General features: G+C 52.8%; 1 protein-coding gene across 1 annotated transcript in view; it reads left to right on the forward strand.

The window, feature by feature from the left end:
• Positions 1-20,399, forward strand: part of GRIK3 (glutamate ionotropic receptor kainate type subunit 3) — a 251,143-nt gene that overhangs the window by 165,633 nt on the left and 65,111 nt on the right. Inside the window, exons 4-7 of the mRNA XM_019957819.2 lie at positions 3,217-3,398; positions 5,745-5,798; positions 16,970-17,143; positions 17,714-17,857. Of these exons, the coding sequence (XP_019813378.2) occupies positions 3,217-3,398; positions 5,745-5,798; positions 16,970-17,143; positions 17,714-17,857 (554 nt within the window). The remainder of the gene's footprint in view (positions 1-3,216; positions 3,399-5,744; positions 5,799-16,969; positions 17,144-17,713; positions 17,858-20,399) is intronic.

Genomic DNA, 20,399 nt, shown 5'->3' on the forward strand with positions numbered 1-20,399 from the left:
GGACAGGGAGATGGTTAAATAGGGTAATGAATGCAGAAGTGCTTTGTAAGTGAAAAGCATGACTTCAACAACCATGATTCACTGCAGATATTTTGAGAGAGATTGATTAGGGAAGCAGCCAGGAAGGAGTGCTCATCTCAGGCAAACGAAGAACCTAGTCCTCTGCTGGGATGGGTTAGGATGAGCCTCTGGTCTCCTTCGGGAATACGCTGACGGGAAGGAGTTCTGACACTTGCTGTGAGAGAATGTGGGTCACTGTGTACTACACGGGGCAATGAACTTGGCTGACGAGAAGGCTCTGATGGCTCTCCTCCAGCATCCACACTGTCCCTGTCCTCATGTCCTGGGTCCCCAAAGCCCACGTGCCTACCGATGCTGTGCCTGAACACTGAGCCAGTAGGAGCAAAGTTTGCACTCAGAGCCTCGCACGGTAACAGGTGTGAGCAGGCAGCAGCATTCAGCCAAACCAAGGACTTCCGGGATTCATTGAGGAGGGAGGGTAAGGATGGAGGTGTGTGTTTGGGGGGAGCTTGCGGCCCTTCCCTCCTCTGCTAAGATTACCTGATATCCCCTTCCTGCCCCCATCAAGTCTGGTATTAGGAGGTACTGGGGCCCCTGTTTAGTCCAGATCCCTCCAGGACTCCAGAGCCCTCTCCCAGCCACACACCTGGATCTGAGACTATCCAGGGGGCCAGGGGTTCCTGATGCCCACAGTCATGGCAAAGCTTGTTTGGAAGCTCTTTGGGAGGCTTAGGTCCCAGACAAATATCTCTGTCCTCCCCAGCAGAGATAACTCCCTGGTAGTTCAGGTCGTAAAGAATCTGCCTGCAAAGCAGGAAACCCAGGTTCGATCCCTGGGTTGGGAAGATCCCCTGAAGAAGGGAATGGCTACAAACTCCAGTATTCTTGCCTGGAGAATTCCACAGACAGAGGAGCCTGGCAGGCTACAATCACAGAGTCAGACACGAGTGAGTGACTAACACACACCCCAGCAGAGTGGAATGAAGGATACCAATCAGCTTGCTTTCCTGATGTCCAGCCTTCAGGAATGGGAGTAAGGGGTGTGTGCCAGAGTGGCTTTGGAAGCCCAGACTTTTTGTTGGAAGGCTGGCAATGTGGGCTGTCTGTGTATGAGGACTCTGACCAGATAGGAACACTGAGACCGCTGATCGTGAACTTTAATCCATCGCAAACTAGCTTAAGCTAAAAAAAAATAAAGCAGGGGATGGGGTTGAGGGGTGGATTCTGTTGATCTCCTTTACTGGAAAGTTCGGAATGATTTTAGCTTTAGAGTTGCAAACAAGTATCTTTAGGGCTTAGGCTTCCCAAGTGGCACTATTGGTAAAGAACCCTCCTCCCAATGCAGGAAACATAAGAGATGTGGGTTCAGTCCCTGGGTTGGGAAGACCCCCTGGAGACGGGAATAGCAACCCACTACTTGCCTGGAGAATCCCACGGACAGAGGAGCCTGGCAGGCTATAGTCCATAGGGTCGCACGGAGTTGGATACGACCGAAGCGACTTAGCACACACACATCTTTAGGGCTTAATTTCTTTCTGTGTCCTGACTTCTGCCCTGTTGGAATCCTTCTCAGGTTCTAAGTGGTGACCCCCAGACTCACTCCCCCCACCCCAATTTGAAGTTAAATTTAAAGAGAGTTATCTCTTACCAGTTGCCCTGGCACAACTCCTGGGAGTCATCTGATAAGACCAACTGGCATTTCACATCTGTCTTGTACCTATGCCTCAAGCAATGTGTGTGCTGATTGACTGGGGTTGGGGGGTGGGACAGATTCTGTGTCCCTAGACTGGGAACAGATCCCTTCTGAGTCACGTGGACTGAGCATGGGGGAGGAGTTGTTCCTCGAAGGAAAACCAGAGTGCTGTTAGCGGGGAAATGGAGCATGGCTGAGTGGACAGGGCAGCCAGGATGCAGACACCAAGCCCTGCGTATGGGCAGTGAGCCCAGCAGGTGGGAAGGGCCGGCCTGCCCGGGACCCTGGCCGGGTGCTGCCACAGCTCTCCCTGAGGTGGGCGTGGCTGTAGAGACCAGCAAGCAGGCTTGTTTCCAGGCTAAGCACAGAGGAGTCAGCAAGAAGGGACCTCGAAACAGGGACGGAAATGAACTTAATTAGGCCTAAGCAAGCCATTTGTCTCCAGGAAGTGACATTCAGTTTTCCCTGGAAGTCCCCAGATTAAGTGGTTTTGCAAGATGCCAAGGTGGAGGATGGATTTTTCAGTGTAGAGAGAGGAAAAACAGTAGCCAGTCCAATTATGGAAATTGGTGCTGAGTACAACCAAAGGGCCAGGCCCTGTGCTGTGGGGGTGTGGAGACCTAGCCCCCTGATGTTGAAGAGCTTGCGACAGGACAAGGAAAGTGTGATGAGGTCCGAGGAGGCAAGCACTGAGGGACGAGGCCACCGAGTTGGTGGGGGTGGGGGGGGCAGGATGGGAGTTGGGTAGAGAGATCTTCTCCGGGCAGAGCAGTAGGGGTGGGCTTCGTGGAGGAGGCGGTTGCATTGAGCCTGGAAGAATGGGAAACGTTTACAGAGGAGCCTGCTCTTGGGGCTGGGGGGTGGGGGCGGTGACTCAGCACAAATACCCCCTGGCCTTACCTGGTCCAGCAGTTGGTACAGCTGAGCCTGAGCTGCACTTGTGCCGCATTCTGGCAGCCGGTTGCTGAGGCTGTTTCGGGAGATTGTGTCCCGCGCTTTGCAGTGTTGTAGGGGGTGTGGGAAGGAGGAGGGGGTGGCCTCTAATTCAGGCTCCATAAGCCTGTACACCCACTGGATGAGAGAGGAGCAGGGGGGTGGAGTCAGTGGGGGTTTGCTAGCTGTCTGTGCCTGCTTTTGAATCTACAGGTGTGTACATGTTATCTGTGTGTGCACACACCTTTATCTACATGTGTAGGCATGTCTATCAACCCAAGCATATGTCCTGTCTGTGTCAACATGCATGTGTATGCGTAAGCATGTGTTTGTGTGTGCACACATGTGTGTGTGCATATGTGGGCCTGCACAGCTGGGTGCACGGGTCTGTGCCCCAGTGTGCCAGGGCCTGTGTCTGCACACATGTGGCTGTGTCCATGCACAAATCTCTGTGGGCCACACATCAGTGTCTATGTGTGGTCATAGACCTGTGACCACCCAAGTCTGTGGTGTCTGCAGCTGTGTGTCCGTGCACTCACGTGTGTATTTTGTGCCCCGGGACCTCTCAGGGCTCATCCGACTGCAGGAGCTCATCATGGCCCCGTCGAGGTACAACATCCGCCTCAAGATCCGCCAGCTCCCCCTTGACTCTGACGACTCGCGCCCGCTGCTCAAGGAGATGAAGCGAGGCCGGGAATTCCGCATTATCTTCGACTGCAGCCACACCATGGCTGCCCAGATCCTCAAGCAGGTGCGTGGGCTCTGGCCAGCGGGAGGGAAGGCTGGGATCTGCCTGCCATTTCTCCCAGCCATTTCCCAAACACAGCCCTGACGTCAGCCAGATCCAAGTTCGATCCCTAGTCTGCCTCTTTCTGGCTGTATGACCTTGGGTGGTCACTGTACCCCTATGAGCCTCAGTTTCACCAGCAGCAAAACAGGCACAGTGGTCTTGACACTCCGACTTGCTGTGGGGATGGGATGAGACAATGGATCAGCGGCCCAGCCAGGCCTGGAGCACAGAGGGTGCTGAGTAAATGATAGTTTCCACATCACCCTGATGCAAGTGGGAGGCGGGGGCTACTGAGGAGGCATAGAACACTTGAGGAAGCACAGAGACTTGGGGGTATCACAGCCTCCAGACTGCCTCTTCCAGCCACTAATTCCCTGCAGCCTGTGGCACTCAGTGTCACTCTCCGATCACTGGGAGGTTTATCGAGGCTCCGCATCCCATCTGCTCAGCTCTGCAGTGACGGTGGGGGAGGAGAGCGGCTTGCAGTCCTGGCCGCGCCTCCATTCCCGGACGAGCCCAGCATGGCGTGCTGGGAACCAGACCAAGCTCTGCCAGCCACCCAGGAAATCAACAATGAAATCGCTCACAGCCCCCTCTGGGGGTGTCACAGCTGAAACCAAAACCACTCTGATTCGAGCCAGTGCTTTGTGTAAAAGGCAATTATGTGGTCTCAGAAAGCGTCCCTGGTGATTGGAGGAGGCATTCTGTGGGGCCTTGACACATGACCCCGAGAGAGGAAGGTGGCAGGGAGGGGACGCAGGGATGCCGAGGGAGAGGTGCCGAGCTGGGGCCAGGAATCTATTCAAGGCCTGACGCCCCCGCCCAATCCTGCAAGGGGGTGCCAAGCGGGATAGCAGCCTGTGTCTTCCCCGAGGAAGCCTCCCACCAGGCACCTGCACACAGCAGCCAAAAACTCAGTTGAGGGCATGAATCCTGTTCCTGGCCTGGGGCATGGTGTACCTGAGATCGAGTGGCCCCGGAGTCATCCCCTGCTCTATAGATGGAGTGAACGATCCCTCCTTCATCTGGTTCTGGAGGATTCGGTGAGACGAGTGAAGGAAGGAGTTCATCTTTGTGCCCAGGGCACAGTCAGCACTGGATGCGGCACAGCTTTAAACTCAAAGTGGGAGACTCAAAGCTCCCGAAGTCCCTTAGCCCTCGTTCTCTGGCCCATGGCGCCCAGCGCTCTCTCCTTTTTCAGGCATGTGGAACCAAGTAATAAAGACCACCACTGCTCATGTTCACTGAGGAGTGACTCTGTGCAGTGTACACACACCCCTGGGAAGTGGGACGATTATCCTGCTTGATTTACCAGCAGGGAAACTGAGGCTCCAGGGGAAAGTCCTAGGCCTGAGGTCACCCAGCCAGAAAGTCAGAATTCACTCCCTAGTCTGCTGACTTGGAAACCCCTAGAACTGAAAGTGGAGGTTCTGTGTTCAGCCTGACACTGAACTAAACCAAGGTGAGCGTGACTGCAGACCGAGGACTGCTCCAGCCTTTCACCTGCAGATGCCGGCTGTGAATCCCCTCCAAGACCGGGAAGAGATGAGAGGCGTTTTCAAAGTACACTTGACCTTGTGACATTTCCCCCTGAGCACTATGTGGGCCCGCATTCTGAAGAACTCTGTAGAAAATGCATTATGGTCATTAGTATTATAGATTATAGGCTTCTAATAAAATACATAATATAAAATATAGACTTCACGATGGTGGGTGATAATAATTCACACAGCCACGTGGCCTGCTGTGTGGTCAGCCAGCACCCAGGAAGCAGGGATATCTCACTGCTTCCCATTGGGGAGCCTCAGACCAAGGATAGACCCTGCTCTTTAGGTCTGGCTGGGTTGGTGGGGTTTGGGCTCCCACAGACATCTTTCCAGAGCTAGGACAGTGGATTCAGCTGAGTGGAGTCAGGGGACTAGAGAAGCCAGTGTTCGGTGGATTCCATCAGCATTTCTCCGAGTGCACAGACCTGGAGATGCTTCCTAAAAACTCAGACAGCTGGCCCCCACCTGGCCCTGCAGAATTTGGCGTCTTTGGAGAGCGTGGCCCAAGATTCTGCAGTTTAACGTGTCCCCTGTGATTTTGCCGCACACTCCACTGTGAAGTCCCCTGCTGTCTGGCAGCCGGCCCCTGTCATGGTCACAAGGTCACAGGACATCCCACTCTGAGCATCCAGCCTCCCCCAGCCCACCGCCAGCCAGCCTGTGATGCCCCCGTTCTCACCCTGGCCCCACACCAGGGTAGAGAGAAGGAGGGGCTTCTTGGGTGTTCCCTGCAGGGCGCTAACGCTTTGCTCTCCCACAGGCCATGGCCATGGGCATGATGACCGAGTACTACCACTTCATCTTCACCACACTGGTAACGTACCTTCGGGTCCTGGCATGGGTCAGGGTGGGGCTCCCTCAGAACAAGGTCAGCCTCGGGGGGTGGGGGGGGACAGTTGCTACAGGAGATTCAGACTGGACTTGCTTCCTAAAGCTGTAGGCGTAACCCCAGACAAGGGTGCAATTTGTCTCTGTGGCCCACCCACTTTGAGAAGGGGCATCGTGTTGTGACTAAGGGTAGGGACTCTAGAACCTGCCGGTGTGAACACGAGCCCCTCTGCCTGCTGGCAGAGAGACCTTGCAGAAGTCAGTTCTTCCTCTGCAAAATGGGCACGATCGTGGCTCCGGCTTCCTAGGACTGCTGTGGGAACTGAGTGCGTTCGTGTACTGATGCACTGAGGGCAGTGCCTGGCTCGTGTGAAGCGCTGTTATTAGGACAATGACCCTTGGCCCCGGCCCATGCACCTCCACACAGGTCTCAGGCCTCATGCAACAGTAGAAGCCGCCACTTTGGATTCCTGCAGCATCCACGCTTAAGTCTGCCCACTCACCGTCAGCCAGGCCAGCCCACCTGCAGGCTCCAGATGGGTCTTGTCCAAACCGTGAGAACATTTAGGACCATTTAAACCCATTAGGATAATTAGTTGTGATCTGAGATCAGCAGAATAAAGAGATCCCTGTGCCAAAGGGGCACCAACTCCCAGCCACCCTGTCTTGGAGCCAAATGCCCTCAGATGTCACTGGGCCCCAGGTGGACTCTTCTGCCCAGCCCAGGTCTGGGGCAGGTGACAGCATCGTTAACCATCCTGTTGATGCAACCATCTCCTGAAATCTACATCAGACTTGCTGCTGCAGCCCTGCAGGCCTCTAGCTGTGTTCATTCATTCATCCAGCACCTGGCTAACATTCCTTACCCAGGGCCTGTGCTCAGCTAGGTGTCTCAGGATGCCTGATCCTGAGGCCTGCCCTCAAGGAACTCCCACCCTGTCCAGTCTGCATCTGTACGTCTAACTCATTCAGCAGACTTGTGCTGTTACATGCCTGGACAGACTGCCGTGGGGCACAGTGGAAGGAGGCATCAATGCCACAGAGCTGGTGGAAGGTGGGGAATTTCAGACTGCCTTTATAGGAAAGAAAGTGCTTGAATTGGGCCTTGAAGGGTCAGAGGGAATTCACTAAGGAGAGAGAGGAATGATATTCCACAGAGAGGTTACAGCATAAGCAAAGGTCAAAGACAGGTTAGCTCTTCTAGGTTCATTCTGGTTGAGTCAAAGTGTCAGTTGCTCAGTCATGTCTGACTCTTTGCGACCTCATGGACTGTAACCCGCCATGTTCCTCTGTCCATGGGATATTCCAGGCAAGAATACTGGAGTGGGTAGCTATTCCCTTCTCTAGGGGATCTTTCTGACTCAGGGGTCTCCTGCATTGCAGGCAGATTCTTTACCATCTGAGCCATGCTCCTTTATGTACTAGTTGATTGCCAGCACCAATTGTGTTCATCTCTTCCTAACTCCATATTCAATGACATCACTCAGGTAGCTTGAAATTAGCCATGGCAGGAGTATTCATACTACAGAAGTTGGCAGATGCTACAAATAAAAGACACTTTCCTACCATCCCCTGACAGCTGGTTATGAAGCATTTCCCAGCGCACCAATGCCTCTCTGCACCCCCAGCCCCTATACCCTTACTCATGTCTGAGTCACCTTGCTCCCTCTCCTGATCCAGTGCTCGGATCTGGGGACCTGCCAGGAGCCATGGTGGGAGAAAGGGATTCTGGAAGCTGGTGACTGAGACCAGGCATCTTCTTTCCCAATTCCCTTTTGGAATTCTATTCACCCAAGCTGGCTTCTCTCCTGGGAAAGTCATCGGAGGCTGGGGATGAAGCCATCAGATCCCCAACATTCCATCTGAAGCTAGAAGCAGGGAAGAGGAGCAAGTCTGGGAAGGTGGGCACATTCCAGGGACCCCAGGCTCTCTCTCCAGGTGTGGCAGCCCTGGCATTCCCCGACGGCGCTCCTTGGGTGCTGAGACCTCTGCACCCATAGATGTCCGCCCTAGCCCTGTGCTAGCTCAACACATTCTTGCCACACTTTCATCCTGCTGGCTCACCTCCCTGAGTCCTTGCCGCTCTGAGTTGCTCTAACAGAGCCTTGGAGTCCCCGTAAGAAAATACAAGGGAGGAGCAGGCAGACCTCCCAAGGTGGCCATGGCTCCCCCTACAGACCATGCCCATCCCCGCTTCACATTACTGTCCAGCGCAGTGATGGGAGAGCAGGCCTCAGAGGCACAGATAAGGATGAGAGTTGCTGTTCCACCACCTCTTGGCTGTGCCCGTGGGCAGATTGCCTAACTTCCCTGGACCTCAGTTTCCTTGCCTTTAAAATGGGAATAATTCTGATGCCCCTAGGCCTCAGGGGTTTCTTTGGTGGCTCAGACAGTAAAGAATCCACCTGCAATGTGGGAGACCAAGGTTCAGTCCCTGGGTTGGGAAGATCCCCTGTATTATTCTTGCTGCCTGGAGAATCCCCATGGATAGAGAAGTCTGGCAGGCTACAGTCCATGGGGTCGCAAAGAGTTGGACAGGACTGAGGGACTAAGCACAGCACACAGTTAAGCCTGAGATCCCACATTTAGCCTCTTTGGGTCTCACTCAAGTAACCTCAAGTCACTAGGAACTCAGGAATGAACTATGAGGCCGAAGAGCAGACAGGGAGAGTCGTTCTGGATCCAGAGCAACTCTGAACATCATGGGGTTTATGGTCCAACCCTCTGTCCTGAGACTCAACCAAGCTTCTCCATTCCCCTCTCTCTACCTGTTGCTCCGTCCCTTCTCTCTCAGCCTCAGCTCCTTCCTTGTGATCTCTGTTCCCTGGAAACTTCAGCTCATCTCAGCTGCCCTGGGATTGTCACATCCCAACAGACCCATTCGGTCTCTGCCACTTTTCAGCATCTCTTTCTCTGAGTGTTATCTGCCTTCCCCAGGTCAAATTTCAGACTGGCCAGGTGCCAGTCAGGGCAGTATATAGGCATTCGGGGCTGGACAGTTCCTTCTGGAATATCCTGCCCAGGATACAGAGTTTCGCATCCCTTCCCCACTTATTGATTTCCAGACTTGATGACAAATAAATGCCATCCCCACAGTTTCTAAAGCCCCCAGGATAGGGACTGAGTCATCAGCCAGATTGTAGCAACCCCCCCAGGAGGTGACCCCCTTGGCTGGTCAGCTGAGGTCTGACGGTGGGAGGCAGAGTGCGGTGGATTCACAAAATCTAAGGCTTGGCCACCAAGCAGAAGGACTGGGACACTGAGCAGTCCCTTTCGAAGTGGCAGGAATAAAATCCACAGATCTCATTCCCCGGCGCTGAGTACTACCCCCTCATCCACTGTGTCCACACAGGACCCGTGCTTGAGTCCTCTCTGGGCCTTGCTCCCAATCCTGGCCCCAGAGAGTCTATTAAAGGCATCTCCACCTGGCTCATGCCCTCATTCCAAGACCAGAGAGGTGTCCCCTCAGGGAGCTGAAGCTTTGAACTCTCAGCCCCATGGTCTGACCTGACCTTCTAGGCAAGACTCTGGGGAAGATACAACCCTGGTGACACGGGTGGCTCCCCACATTAACGGCACTGCCAGCATGGGGTCAAGGTTGGAGGCCCCAGAGGGAAGGGCAGGGCCAACGTATCCTTGCACCCTGGGGCAGTATCCTATTCACAGAGTGTCTGCTTTCCCTAAATTTTTATGTTTTTGTTTGTTTTGGGGGGGTTGGGGGGTCTTTGCCTCGAAGCATGTGAGATCTCAGTTCTCATCTAGGGATCAAACCCACACACCCTGTAGCAGAAGCTGGAGTACTGACCACTTGACCACCAGCGAAGTCCCTGCTTTCCCTGCTCTTACATATCCTCCGTTCAATCTTTCATTTACTCACTATCCAGCAGCCATATACCTATGCTCTCAAGGCCCCAGGTACCAAGCTAGACCCTTAGGTGAGGGGTGGGGGGTTGTCTAGAGGCGGATCCAACACAAAGTTCACCAGCTGGTGGGCTTCTTTTGTGCGTGTGAGAATCAAGGATAGTGCCCAGTCTGCCTCTGTATCGCCAGTGACCAAATAGAGCCTGGAATACAGTAGGTGCTCACTGATGCCTGAATGAGTGAACACAGTACAAAGTAGAAAGTAATCGGTGAAATCAGCATCCTCATCATAGCAAGAGTGAAGACCATGCACTCTGGGACCCATCTGCCTGAGTTAGAATCGAGATTCTTCCACTTATACGGGCAAGTTACTTCACTTCACTGTGCCTCATCCCCATCTGTAAAATGGCCACAGCAACAGTACCGCCTCGTACAACTGTTAGGCTGAGCATCAAGCAGGTATGTTGACATCAGTAAAGCCCTATGGAAAGTGTGTGGCATTTAGCACTATGTAAGAGTTAAATAGATCGATAAAATAACTCCTGCTTATATTTTTTACGTGCTCAGCATACCCCATTTCATCCAAAATTCAGAACAACTCTCCTAGGAAGGTATGACTTTTCCAGTTTTACAGAAAAGTAGAAACTGAGACTCAAAGAGTCTACTCAGTAAGAAAGGGGAAGAGCAAGGATTTTGACCAGCTGGGGCTGTCCAACTCCAAAGCCCTCTGCTAGGCTTGTAGCAAGAGCCTTCATGCAGTGTCGCCTGGCTTCCTCTGGCTGGCTCAGGCTCAGATTCCACAGGCCATGATGGTCCAGGCATCACGTGATTGACACTAATGGGGGGGACAAAGCCTCCACAAATCCCTGCAGCACCCACACTTCACATGTTCTAAAGCCCTTTCTCCACGTTACTGATTTTCCTTTTCACAGAGCAGTTTGTGATTGGTGGGGAAACCTGGGACCAGAGAGGTTGAGTGAGCTGCCCCGAGCCCCACAGCAGATCAATGACAGAAACCTTGGCTCCTGACTTCTTTTCCAGCCCACTGCCCTCCCTCCCCCCACCTCTCTGAGGGTCAGGGAGAGCCGATCCTTCTAGAGACACAGTTGCTGCAATATAAACAGTTCTGCAGTGGAATATGCATGTGTGTTGGAGGGGGCAGGTACCAGGGCATCTCCCAGAAGCTCCCCATATGCCAGGGCATCAGCTATGTTCCCCGGGTCCCCACATTCTGCTTCTGGTTCCAGCTCTAAGGTCCTCCTTCCAGCTCCATTGGCTTAGGAGCCTACCTCGTGATTCTGCCTCTTGGTGCTCATTGGTCAGTCCTGGCTGGATTTGGGAGGGCAATGGCATTTGACATTTATCTCCTTTGCTTTAGGAAACCCATGTCACCAATTCCTCGCCTCAAAATAATTCTCCAAACTTGCTTCTCCCACGCAGAAGACATTTTAATTACCCCAGCTGCCATTATCTGTGCCAGCCAGCTTTGAGCCATTCCCAGATAACCCCACGTTAATCAGCCCCAGCTGAGCCCCTGGTCCATGTCATGTGTAGGTAAAAGCCTGGAGGTGAAAAAAGAATTATAATAAATTAATAGATAAGCAATCACAATTAATGCCACTTCCCGGCAATAACAGTTATATCATGGGAAAGATATTTTCATCTGTCATTCCTTAAGGCGATGTTTTCCGAGCTTCAGCTTCTACCCAGTCAGACCCATGGGGTGCTAATGAATTAGTCTATTATGTTATGCTGAATGTTTCTAAAAGGTCCCTCGTCGATACTGAATTCAATGTGTCAACATTTGGCATGGAGAACAGCAACTTTTTGCCAAGCGGCAAGGTTGTGCACAGTTCACTGTGTACAGCACATGGGGTCTCAGCCCAGGGCAGTTTGGACAAAAAATTGTAGCCAGACAAAGAGGCCTCTTTTCCAGCTCCCCGTTGTCACTGCCCTCATGTCACATGGATGGTGGCACTCGGTGCCACAAGCCTTGCAACACTTTGCAGCTGAGCCCAGGCTCAGAGTGACAGGGATGAAGATGACCCCAGCAGCGACACCCCATCATGCCCCCTCCCAGGCTGTGATTGGCCACAGCCACTGTGTGACTGTCAGCCAACCCAGCACTGCGTCTGGAAACTGGAAGGGCTGACGTCGCCAGCACCCGAGCCCCACCAAGGCCAGAGATGTTGCCCTCCCCACTAAGTCCAGAGGGCCTCTGGTCCTCAGGGAGGTGAGCCAAGTCAAGGAGGCCCTAGGTAGACTCGTGATGGGCATCTTTCAGGCTTTGGGTATCAGCACTGAGTTGGAGAAGAGGCTGAGCCTCATTACAGGGGAAGAGTGAGAAGGGCGCCCCCTGCGGGCAGAGCTCAGCTTTTCTTCTGTGTCCCTGGCAATTCAGCTCTGGCCCCAAACTTGCATTCACCACTCTACAAAGCAAAATCCCTCCATCTCCCCAGACCCACCTTCTTCAAAGGCAGTTTAGGGAAGATCTGTCATTTCTAAAGCAGTCCCTTGAGGGGCTCATCCACCACCCCAGGCAATTTACCAAATCACTCCTAACTTCTAGCCCCATAGAAAGCTCCCTCTGAGAGGAGGTTATGAAATTCTACTCTCTCATTTCCAGGCTCTTCCCAGAGAGCTACCCAGCCAGCTGATCCTTCTATCCACTTTGATTGATGGGAGTATTTGGTATGGGAGCTTCTAGGGGAGACAAATGCAGACATAGAGAGTTATCATGAGTGAGATGGGAGACAAAATGTCCCAAGATAAGAGCAGAAGCACCTTTGACCCACCTGATCATGTGTATCTAGAGTAGTAGTCACGAGAGGCTTCACAGAAGAGGTGACACTTGAGCTGAATCTCAGAGTGAACCCACTCAAGAAGGGTTGAGAAGACAGATGTTCCAGCCCAGAGATAGACAGAGCACACACAAAGACACTGGCACAGAGAAGCTGCATGATGGGGAAAGGGGCCACGAGGAATGGGGAAGGGAGGCGAAAATGGTTTGGTGCTCCTGGGGCAAAAAACTGAGAGGCGGTGGGAAGAAAAGCGAGGCTGGAGGGGTGCAGAGCCTGGCAAACTACACTAAGGAATTTGTGCTTTATTCTGAGAAGGCAAGAAGAAGCCATTGAAATATGCCAAGCAGGGGAGTGGCAGGGTTGGGTTTATTCTTCAGAAAGACCCCTCTGAATGCCATGTAGAGGGTGACTGGAATACCCAGTGGGTGGGAACTGAAGGCTGGTCCTGGGACAGAAGGAGGGCTTGGGAGCTGGCAGACTCATTTCGACACTGTTGCTCGAAAGTGTACAACCGTGAGCAAAAGATCTAACCTCTCTGTGACTGAGTTCCTTCCTCTAAAATGGAGTGATAATAACACCTTTCTTGTAAGGCAGAAATGTACATTTAGTGAGTTAGTGTACATAAGGCACTTACAAACTGTTCTGAGGTTTGTAGGTGCTCAGTAAATGTTAGTTCAATGTGATTGTTTTTATATTGCCAAGAGAGGTAAGGCAGGAAGGATGCAACTCAGGTCTGCTCCTCTGCTCCAAGAACCCAGTCGTGTCCTGGGGGGCAAGTCAATTAGCTGTCACAACCTGCTGCCAGAGAAGGCAGAATATGAATATTTATCAGCATTTCTGTGATGTCTACCATGCACCAGACATGTTCTAAGTATGTCTATTAACCCATTTCTTCTTCAGGATGACCCTATATGGCAGGTACTATTTTCATACCCATTTTGCAGATGAGGCAGGTGAAGTAAGGAGAGTAGATGGCCTGGCCTCACAATCTATGCTCATAACCATCACCTGGGGCTGCCCAGTGAGCCATTCTCAGGGAGCAGCTGTGGGAAGAGAGGCCTCTTTCCTGTGTGTCCCCTGCCTTGCTCTCCATCTCTGACTCCACAGGTCTCCGCTTCTAAGCCCAGAGCCGTCTCTGTGTGTTTCCCGGTCAGGAGTAATAGCTTAGATGAGCAGCTTCTCAAAACACAGATTGCAGCCCCACCCCACATTCTCAATGGCCCATACTTTCCAAAACAAGTTCTCCAAAAGCAATTCTGATGCGTATCTTGTGTTTGACAACCACTGGCGACATAAACACAGGACGTTTTAAATAGACCAGACACTGTGCACTGGTAAATGCATACAACCAGCTATCCAAAAGTGGGGGAAACCCAGATTTGTAATGCTTGCCAGTTTTCATGGTGTGCATTGTCTCACCATGGCCAATGTCAAGCTACCAACGAATGTCACTGAACATAGTCGGGAAGTGTTGATGATTAGCTCTTACAAGCGGATGGGAGCCAGCTCCAACACCCCACTGAGCTGGACCTGGGAACAATTTCTGCACTGCTTCCGTGAGCTCTGCGACCTTAAGGCAAGCCACATCACCCTCTCTGGTCCGTGTTTCCTCCGCAAAAAGGGAATACTATTGAGTACCTACTTTACAGGGGATCGTGAGAATCAGATGACACACTCCACTTGAAGGGCTGAGCACAGTGCCCACCCGTCACTCACTCCCCACCGAGACTGGGGCCACACAGACACCCTCTGGCCAATTCCACGGGGACTCCTCCATCTACTTCCGCCCAGCCCCTCCCGCATCCCAAATCCTGGTCTTGAATCAGGGCCCCATTTGAGCAAGGCTGGGACTAAACTTTCTTTCCTGGGCTCAAAACTGCCCCCAGCCTCTCCCCCAATCCCTAAACTCTTAAAGGGGAAACCAATACTCTGTATTTCAGAAAGAGGCCAATTGGAATTACAGGAGGAGTTCCGCATGAATTAGGAACATTTTGCCTGGAAAATTCCATGGATGGAGGAGCCTGGTAGGCTGCAGTCCATGGGGTCGCTAAGAGTCGGATATGACTGAGTGACTTCACTTTCACTTTTTCACTTTCATGCATTGGAGAAGGAAATGGCAACCCACTCCGGTGTTCTTGCCTGGAAAATCCCAGGGACGGGGGAGCCTGGTGGGCTGCCGTCTATGGGGTCGCACAGAGTCGGACACGACTGAAGCAACTTAGCAGCAGCAGCAGAGACCAGAGGAGACCAGCACACTGCGAAAGAGCTGCTCTGTGGGCTCCAGGTTTTATCCCTCATTATCTTTCCATGAACCATCATGGATTCAACTGAAGCTGGGACTGTGATGGGGCCAGATGTTTCTCCTGACGACTGCAGCCACGGACCATTCTGACCCAGCGTTGGATGGATTGACTGAGTTGAGGGACCTGGGAAAGATGATGGGCCAGGTTGTGGGGGTGGGGGGTGAGAGCGGAGGAGAGAGAACAGTGGAAGGCAGCTGGATGGGAGGAGGGTGTGGAAAAGAGCAGACAATAGATGAGGAGGACCTCAGACTAAGACCTTAAGACTCATTTTCCCTACTAGTGGAATGAGGCCCATCTAGATTATCAGCGTATATGTTTCAAAAAGTAACATGGCTCTTATGCAAATATAGAATGAACAGGAGTCAAAGATGTATTCAACTCATGAACAAAGGAGCCAGTAGGATGACAATGCTGGCTCAAAGAGCATTTGAAGGATTGAGTATTTATAGGTATTCGGTGTAGGGAGAACATCAGATAAGTCAGCTAAGTTAGGTACAAAATGGATTAATGTCCTACAGGGCAATAAAACCACCAGCTTGGGGATTATCTTTTCTATGGGCAAAAGTCTACACATTAACTCAGAATCTGGGCCTTTAACCAGCGGCTGACAGTGCAGTCAAACCCAGGTGAATTCTCCCAGAGAATCCAGTCCCCGGAGGGCCTGGCGAACGATGTGTCCACGTCACGTTGGAAGGACATGCTGGTCTCCATCTCCCTTATCTCCAAGTTTGGGAAGTTTTTCTTTCTTTTCTTCTTTCTTTTTTTAAAATTGGAGGATAACTGCTTTACAATGTTGTGTTAGTTTCTGTTGCACAGCGACATGAATTAGCTATATGCATACATAAATCCCCTTCCTCTTGGACTCCCTCTCACTACCCCCACCACCCCTCGAGGTCATCTCAGGGAACTGAGCTGAGCTCCCCACACCACCCACCTCCTGCCATCCCTTCTCAGCCTAGCATCTGGCTCCTCCCTCTGCAGCCAACTGCCCCCTCCCCTCACCAGCTCACGGTGCCCCAGAGCTGAAGCTAGGTTGCCCCCATGCATTAAGACCTGTCTTCCCAGCTTTTAGACCCCTGCACCAAACTGGATGTGACCTGGCCAACAGGCTGACTGCTCCTAGGATGCAGGGTGTCAGGGGACCTGGCTGGTGATGTGAGGTCGAGGAGAGAGAAGAGGGCCCTGTACTCCTTCAGTCCCAGGCACAAGAGTCAATTTTAATTCTTTTTATTGAAGTATGGTTAATTTACAACATTGTTTAAGTGTCAGGTGTACAACAGATGATTCAGTTATGCATGTGTGTGTGTGTAAATCACTCAGTCGTGTCAGACCCCATGACCCCATGGACCCGTCAGGCTCCTCTATCCAGAGAATTCTCCAGGCAAGAATACGGGAGTGGGCTGGAGATCTCCAGGGGATCTTCCTGAGCCAGGGATCAAACCCTAGTCTCCTGTGTTACAGGCAGATTCTTTACCATCTGAGCCACAGGGAAGCCGCCTCAGTTATGCATATACACCTATATATCTCTCCTTTTTCAGATTCTTTTCCATTATAAACTATAAGACAATGAATACAGTTCCCTGTGCTATGCAGTAGATCCTTGTTGCTTATCTGTTTTATATATAGTAGTGTGTATCTGTTAATCCCAAACTCCTAATCTATCCCTCCCCCGCTCCCCATTTGGTAATCATAAATTTGTTTTCAGAATAGACTATTTTAAAATATCCTCTTTGGGGGAATAAAATCCTCCCTCAGCTTCCCTCTGGGTAACTTGGAGATGCCCAGACCCAGTGCCCTTTGTCTTCCCAAAGGAGGCCTTCCCCATCAGAGGAAGTGACGGTCATGACCATTATCAAGCTTCTTTGCTGTTCCGGGCTGGGCATTTCATATGAACTGCTTCACTGGGGCCTATAAAGGAGGCACGATCCCCGTTTTGTAGATGAAGAAACAGGCTGAGCCGTGTGTCTGAGGTCTGGCAGTGAGTCCGTGGGGTCAGCCACCAGGCAGCTAGGTCTGGCCAACTCTAAGTGCAGAGCCCCCTTGAGTGCTCCATCAGCTCCCCCTGAGCCTCCCTCCCCCAGAACTCTGCAGGGAGCTACAGCCGCTCTGGGGCCCCAGTAGGGAGTGTGGGAGGTAGGGCTGGAGCTCACAGCCGGGTCACATCTCTGTTTATTGAAACTCTCTGTGTCAAGGATCTTTACGCGTTAGACCTGGAGCCCTACCGCTACTCGGGCGTGAACCTGACGGGATTCCGGATCCTCAACGTGGACAACCCTCATGTCTCGGCCATCGTGGAGAAGTGGTCCATGGAGCGGCTGCAGGCAGCTCCCCGGGCAGAGTCCGGCCTGCTGGATGGGGTGATGATGGTACTGCTGCTGGATGCGCCAGACCCGGGGGCTCCCCTCCCTCCCTCCCTTCCTTCCCTTCTCTCCTTCCTCCCCGTTTCTTTTTTTCCCTCCCACCACTTCCCTTCTTAAGACCTACGCTGCGTCTGCTAGACCTGAGGCCAGGGGCCAGGGACACTCAGGAATCAGACACAGGCCCCCTCCCCCGACCCAAGTGTGGGAGTGCAGGCACATAAACAGATGGTCACAGAGACTGGGGACAATGTCCTGGACACGGAGGACTTTCAGCTGTGGTGGGCAGGAAGCTGGGGAGGCTGGAAAGGTGAACGTGTGGACAGGGCCAGGCAACAGAGAGACACCGGGGGTGGAGGGCCTGGCAGAGAAGATCTGAGCTGCAGAGGGAGGGAGTCAGGTGTCTGCAGAGCTGCAGAGACGCCCCAAGCCTGGCCTCTCATCAGGAGCCAGGACAGGGCCTTTCCCTCTCCAGGACACCATGCTTTTGGCGAGGGAGATAAAGGGAGACAGGGAAGGGTGGGCTGAGGACTCTCAGGGCCCGAGCCACTCTCAGGCAGCCCTGGGCCTCCCCTCCAGACGGATGCAGCCTTGCTGTATGATGCCGTCCACATCGTGTCTGTATGCTACCAGCGGGCACCCCAGATGACCGTGAACTCCCTGCAGTGCCACCGGCACAAGGCCTGGCGCTTCGGCGGCCGCTTCATGAACTTCATCAAGGAGGTGAGTGGCCCCTGCACCCACCCCCACCAGGTCCATCGGCTGGGGGCCACAGAGCAGTCAAGGGCCCAAGTTTGGGAGTCTAGTCCATGTGAACTTGGGCCAGAGCTGTTTCCTCAGGTGCAAATGGGCTCAGCAGGGACCAGTCTTACAAAGTGACAGAGAGGCTGCATCCTTGGCACACAGTAGGTGCTCAGTGGGTGGTTGGCATTGTCAGCAGGACACAGCCTGGGCCTTAAACAGCTGAGCGTCTTTGCCTCCAGCTGTGTGACCTCAGGTAAGCTAGCGTACCTTGCTGAGCCGGGTATGAAGCATGCCCATCTCCTGCAGATGCTGTGAGGACAAAATGAGGCATCATGTGGATGAGGCTTAGTGCTGAGGGCAGAGGCGGCTCAGTAACTTGTAATCAGCCCCACAAACTCCTCTTCACATCATGGGCCCATCAGCCTGCGGTCCCTAGTGGGACGTGGGTCTCCTGGCACCATGGCAACTGTGAAGAAGTCCCATCCGGTTCAAAAAACCAGAGAACATGTCCTGCTGCTGAGAGGATGACCATGGAGACGCACAGTGCCCACGTTTCCTTTCAGACTCTCCATCACGGTCGTCCTTACAAATGCAGAGTTTATTGTTCCCATTTTACAGATGGGGACACACGGGCCTGGGTTTGTACCCTGGGTCCAGGACAAAAAGCTGTGTGACTTTGGGGAAGATGATTAACTCTTTGATCCTCAGTCTCCTCAACTAGGAAGAGTCCCTGCCTCAAAGCATTGTTGGAAAAACAGTGTAAAAAACTGTAAGCAGAGCACATAGCCCAGGACTGGGCAGAGTCAAGTCCCAGTAATGGTAGATGAGGAAGGCACATAGGGGTGAGATCTAGGTGTGTAGGGGTGAGATCCCTGGGTCAGAAGGAGCGACCTATCCACGGCAATGTCAAGTGCACTTAGGAGAAGCCCCCTAGGAGGGCTTTGCATAGACCACGTCTTTGTAGCCATCACAATGAACCAGGAATGAAGCAGACTGCCTTGAGAGTTCATTCAATTCATTTATTCACTAACTATGTGTGTGGGTCTGCTGAGTGGCCAGCACTGAGCCTGTGCTGGGAATCAGCGGGGTTAAAACAGACTGGCAACTGCATGCACAGAGCTCACCGCCTAGGGAAACGTCAATCAAGGCATTCCATTAGTGAATGTAATCCCTTGGCAAAGGAAGGCAGCACAATGAGGGGAAATAACAAAGAAATTCACCACTCAGCAGACAGGACTGCTGCCCTAGAGATCCCAGTTCACCATCACTGCTTGGGACAAGGGCAGTAACACCTCCTGTATTTTAGAACGACACTAAAAGGCATATGGCCTTAGAGTCTGATACACATGCCTTCGGGCTTGTCTCTGCCTCTTCCCAGCTGTGTGGTTTTATACAAACTCCTGAACATTCCCAAGTGTCAGTTTCCTCGCCCGGCAAACATGTCATAGTCCCAGTGAGGGAGCAGTCAAGTCCTTGGCACGGGTTCCCTCACACCTAGAAGAGACTCTGGTGTCAGCTGTTTTGGTAGAAGAGGACCGTGAGGGTTCCTTCTCATCCAACCCCTCAAAACTGTGGAGGCAGTCTGATGGTGCAGTGCCCTGAGTGAGGCCTGGCTGGCCTGCCCAGTCGTCAGCTTGTTCTTGGGGAGCACGGAGGCCTCACACCCCGCCCCCTGAGCCTCCTACCTCTGCAGGCCTCCAACCCAGTAGCCAGAGACTGGCATGGGTTTCTCAGTGACCAGGGCCACAACTCTAAGACCCTTAGGAGCCAGACATAAGTGACTTTGAAACTTAACCACTTTTCAGCGGTGTGATCTTAGACAAGCTACTGAACCTCTCTGTGCTGCTCCAGCACAATGGAGACAACAGCAGTGTGGTCGTAGGTGTGAGTCATGATGTGTGAAGCGCTTAGGACAGTGCCTGGCACAGAGCAGATGCTGAGCGGATTGGCTGCTGTTACTATTTCTATCATCACGACTGTCTTCGCAGAGGCTTCTTGCTCCCTGGTGGGTTTCCAGCTACAGAGGATCTCCAGGCCACAGAGCTTCAGAGAACCCCCTGGAATGCTCGAGGCTCAGTCCTGAAGCCCCAAAGGGAGCAGATGGCTTGCAGAGCAGAAAGGCACCTCCCACCCCAGGACTGATGGGCCCTGCTGGAGTATCCGCTCTCCTGTTTCCTGGCCCCAGCCCAGTGAACAGCCCTCACCACACACTCTCCTTCACACAGTACTTTCAGAAACATCTTTGTCTCAACTCCATGTGGGGGAAGTGGAGACTGAGGCCCAGAGCAGCTGTGGGGCTCCCCGATGGCTCTACAGCTGGCCACCCCCAAGACCCAAGCCCGCTGCCTGAGCCCAGCACCCGGTCTTCCCTCAAACCATTTCCAAGTCTCCCGTCTCCCCATCTGACTGCGTGACAGTAAATCATTTTAAAGACTTGGCATTTCCGAGAGGAGCTGGAAAATACCAGGCCGGAGTTCAGAGCTTGTGAAGCATCTTTCATTTAGGGAGTCCTCCGAGGCAG

Source organism: Bos indicus, chromosome 3, assembly GCF_029378745.1.
Source record: "Bos indicus isolate NIAB-ARS_2022 breed Sahiwal x Tharparkar chromosome 3, NIAB-ARS_B.indTharparkar_mat_pri_1.0, whole genome shotgun sequence".
Taxonomy (NCBI): Eukaryota; Metazoa; Chordata; class Mammalia; order Artiodactyla; family Bovidae; genus Bos; species Bos indicus.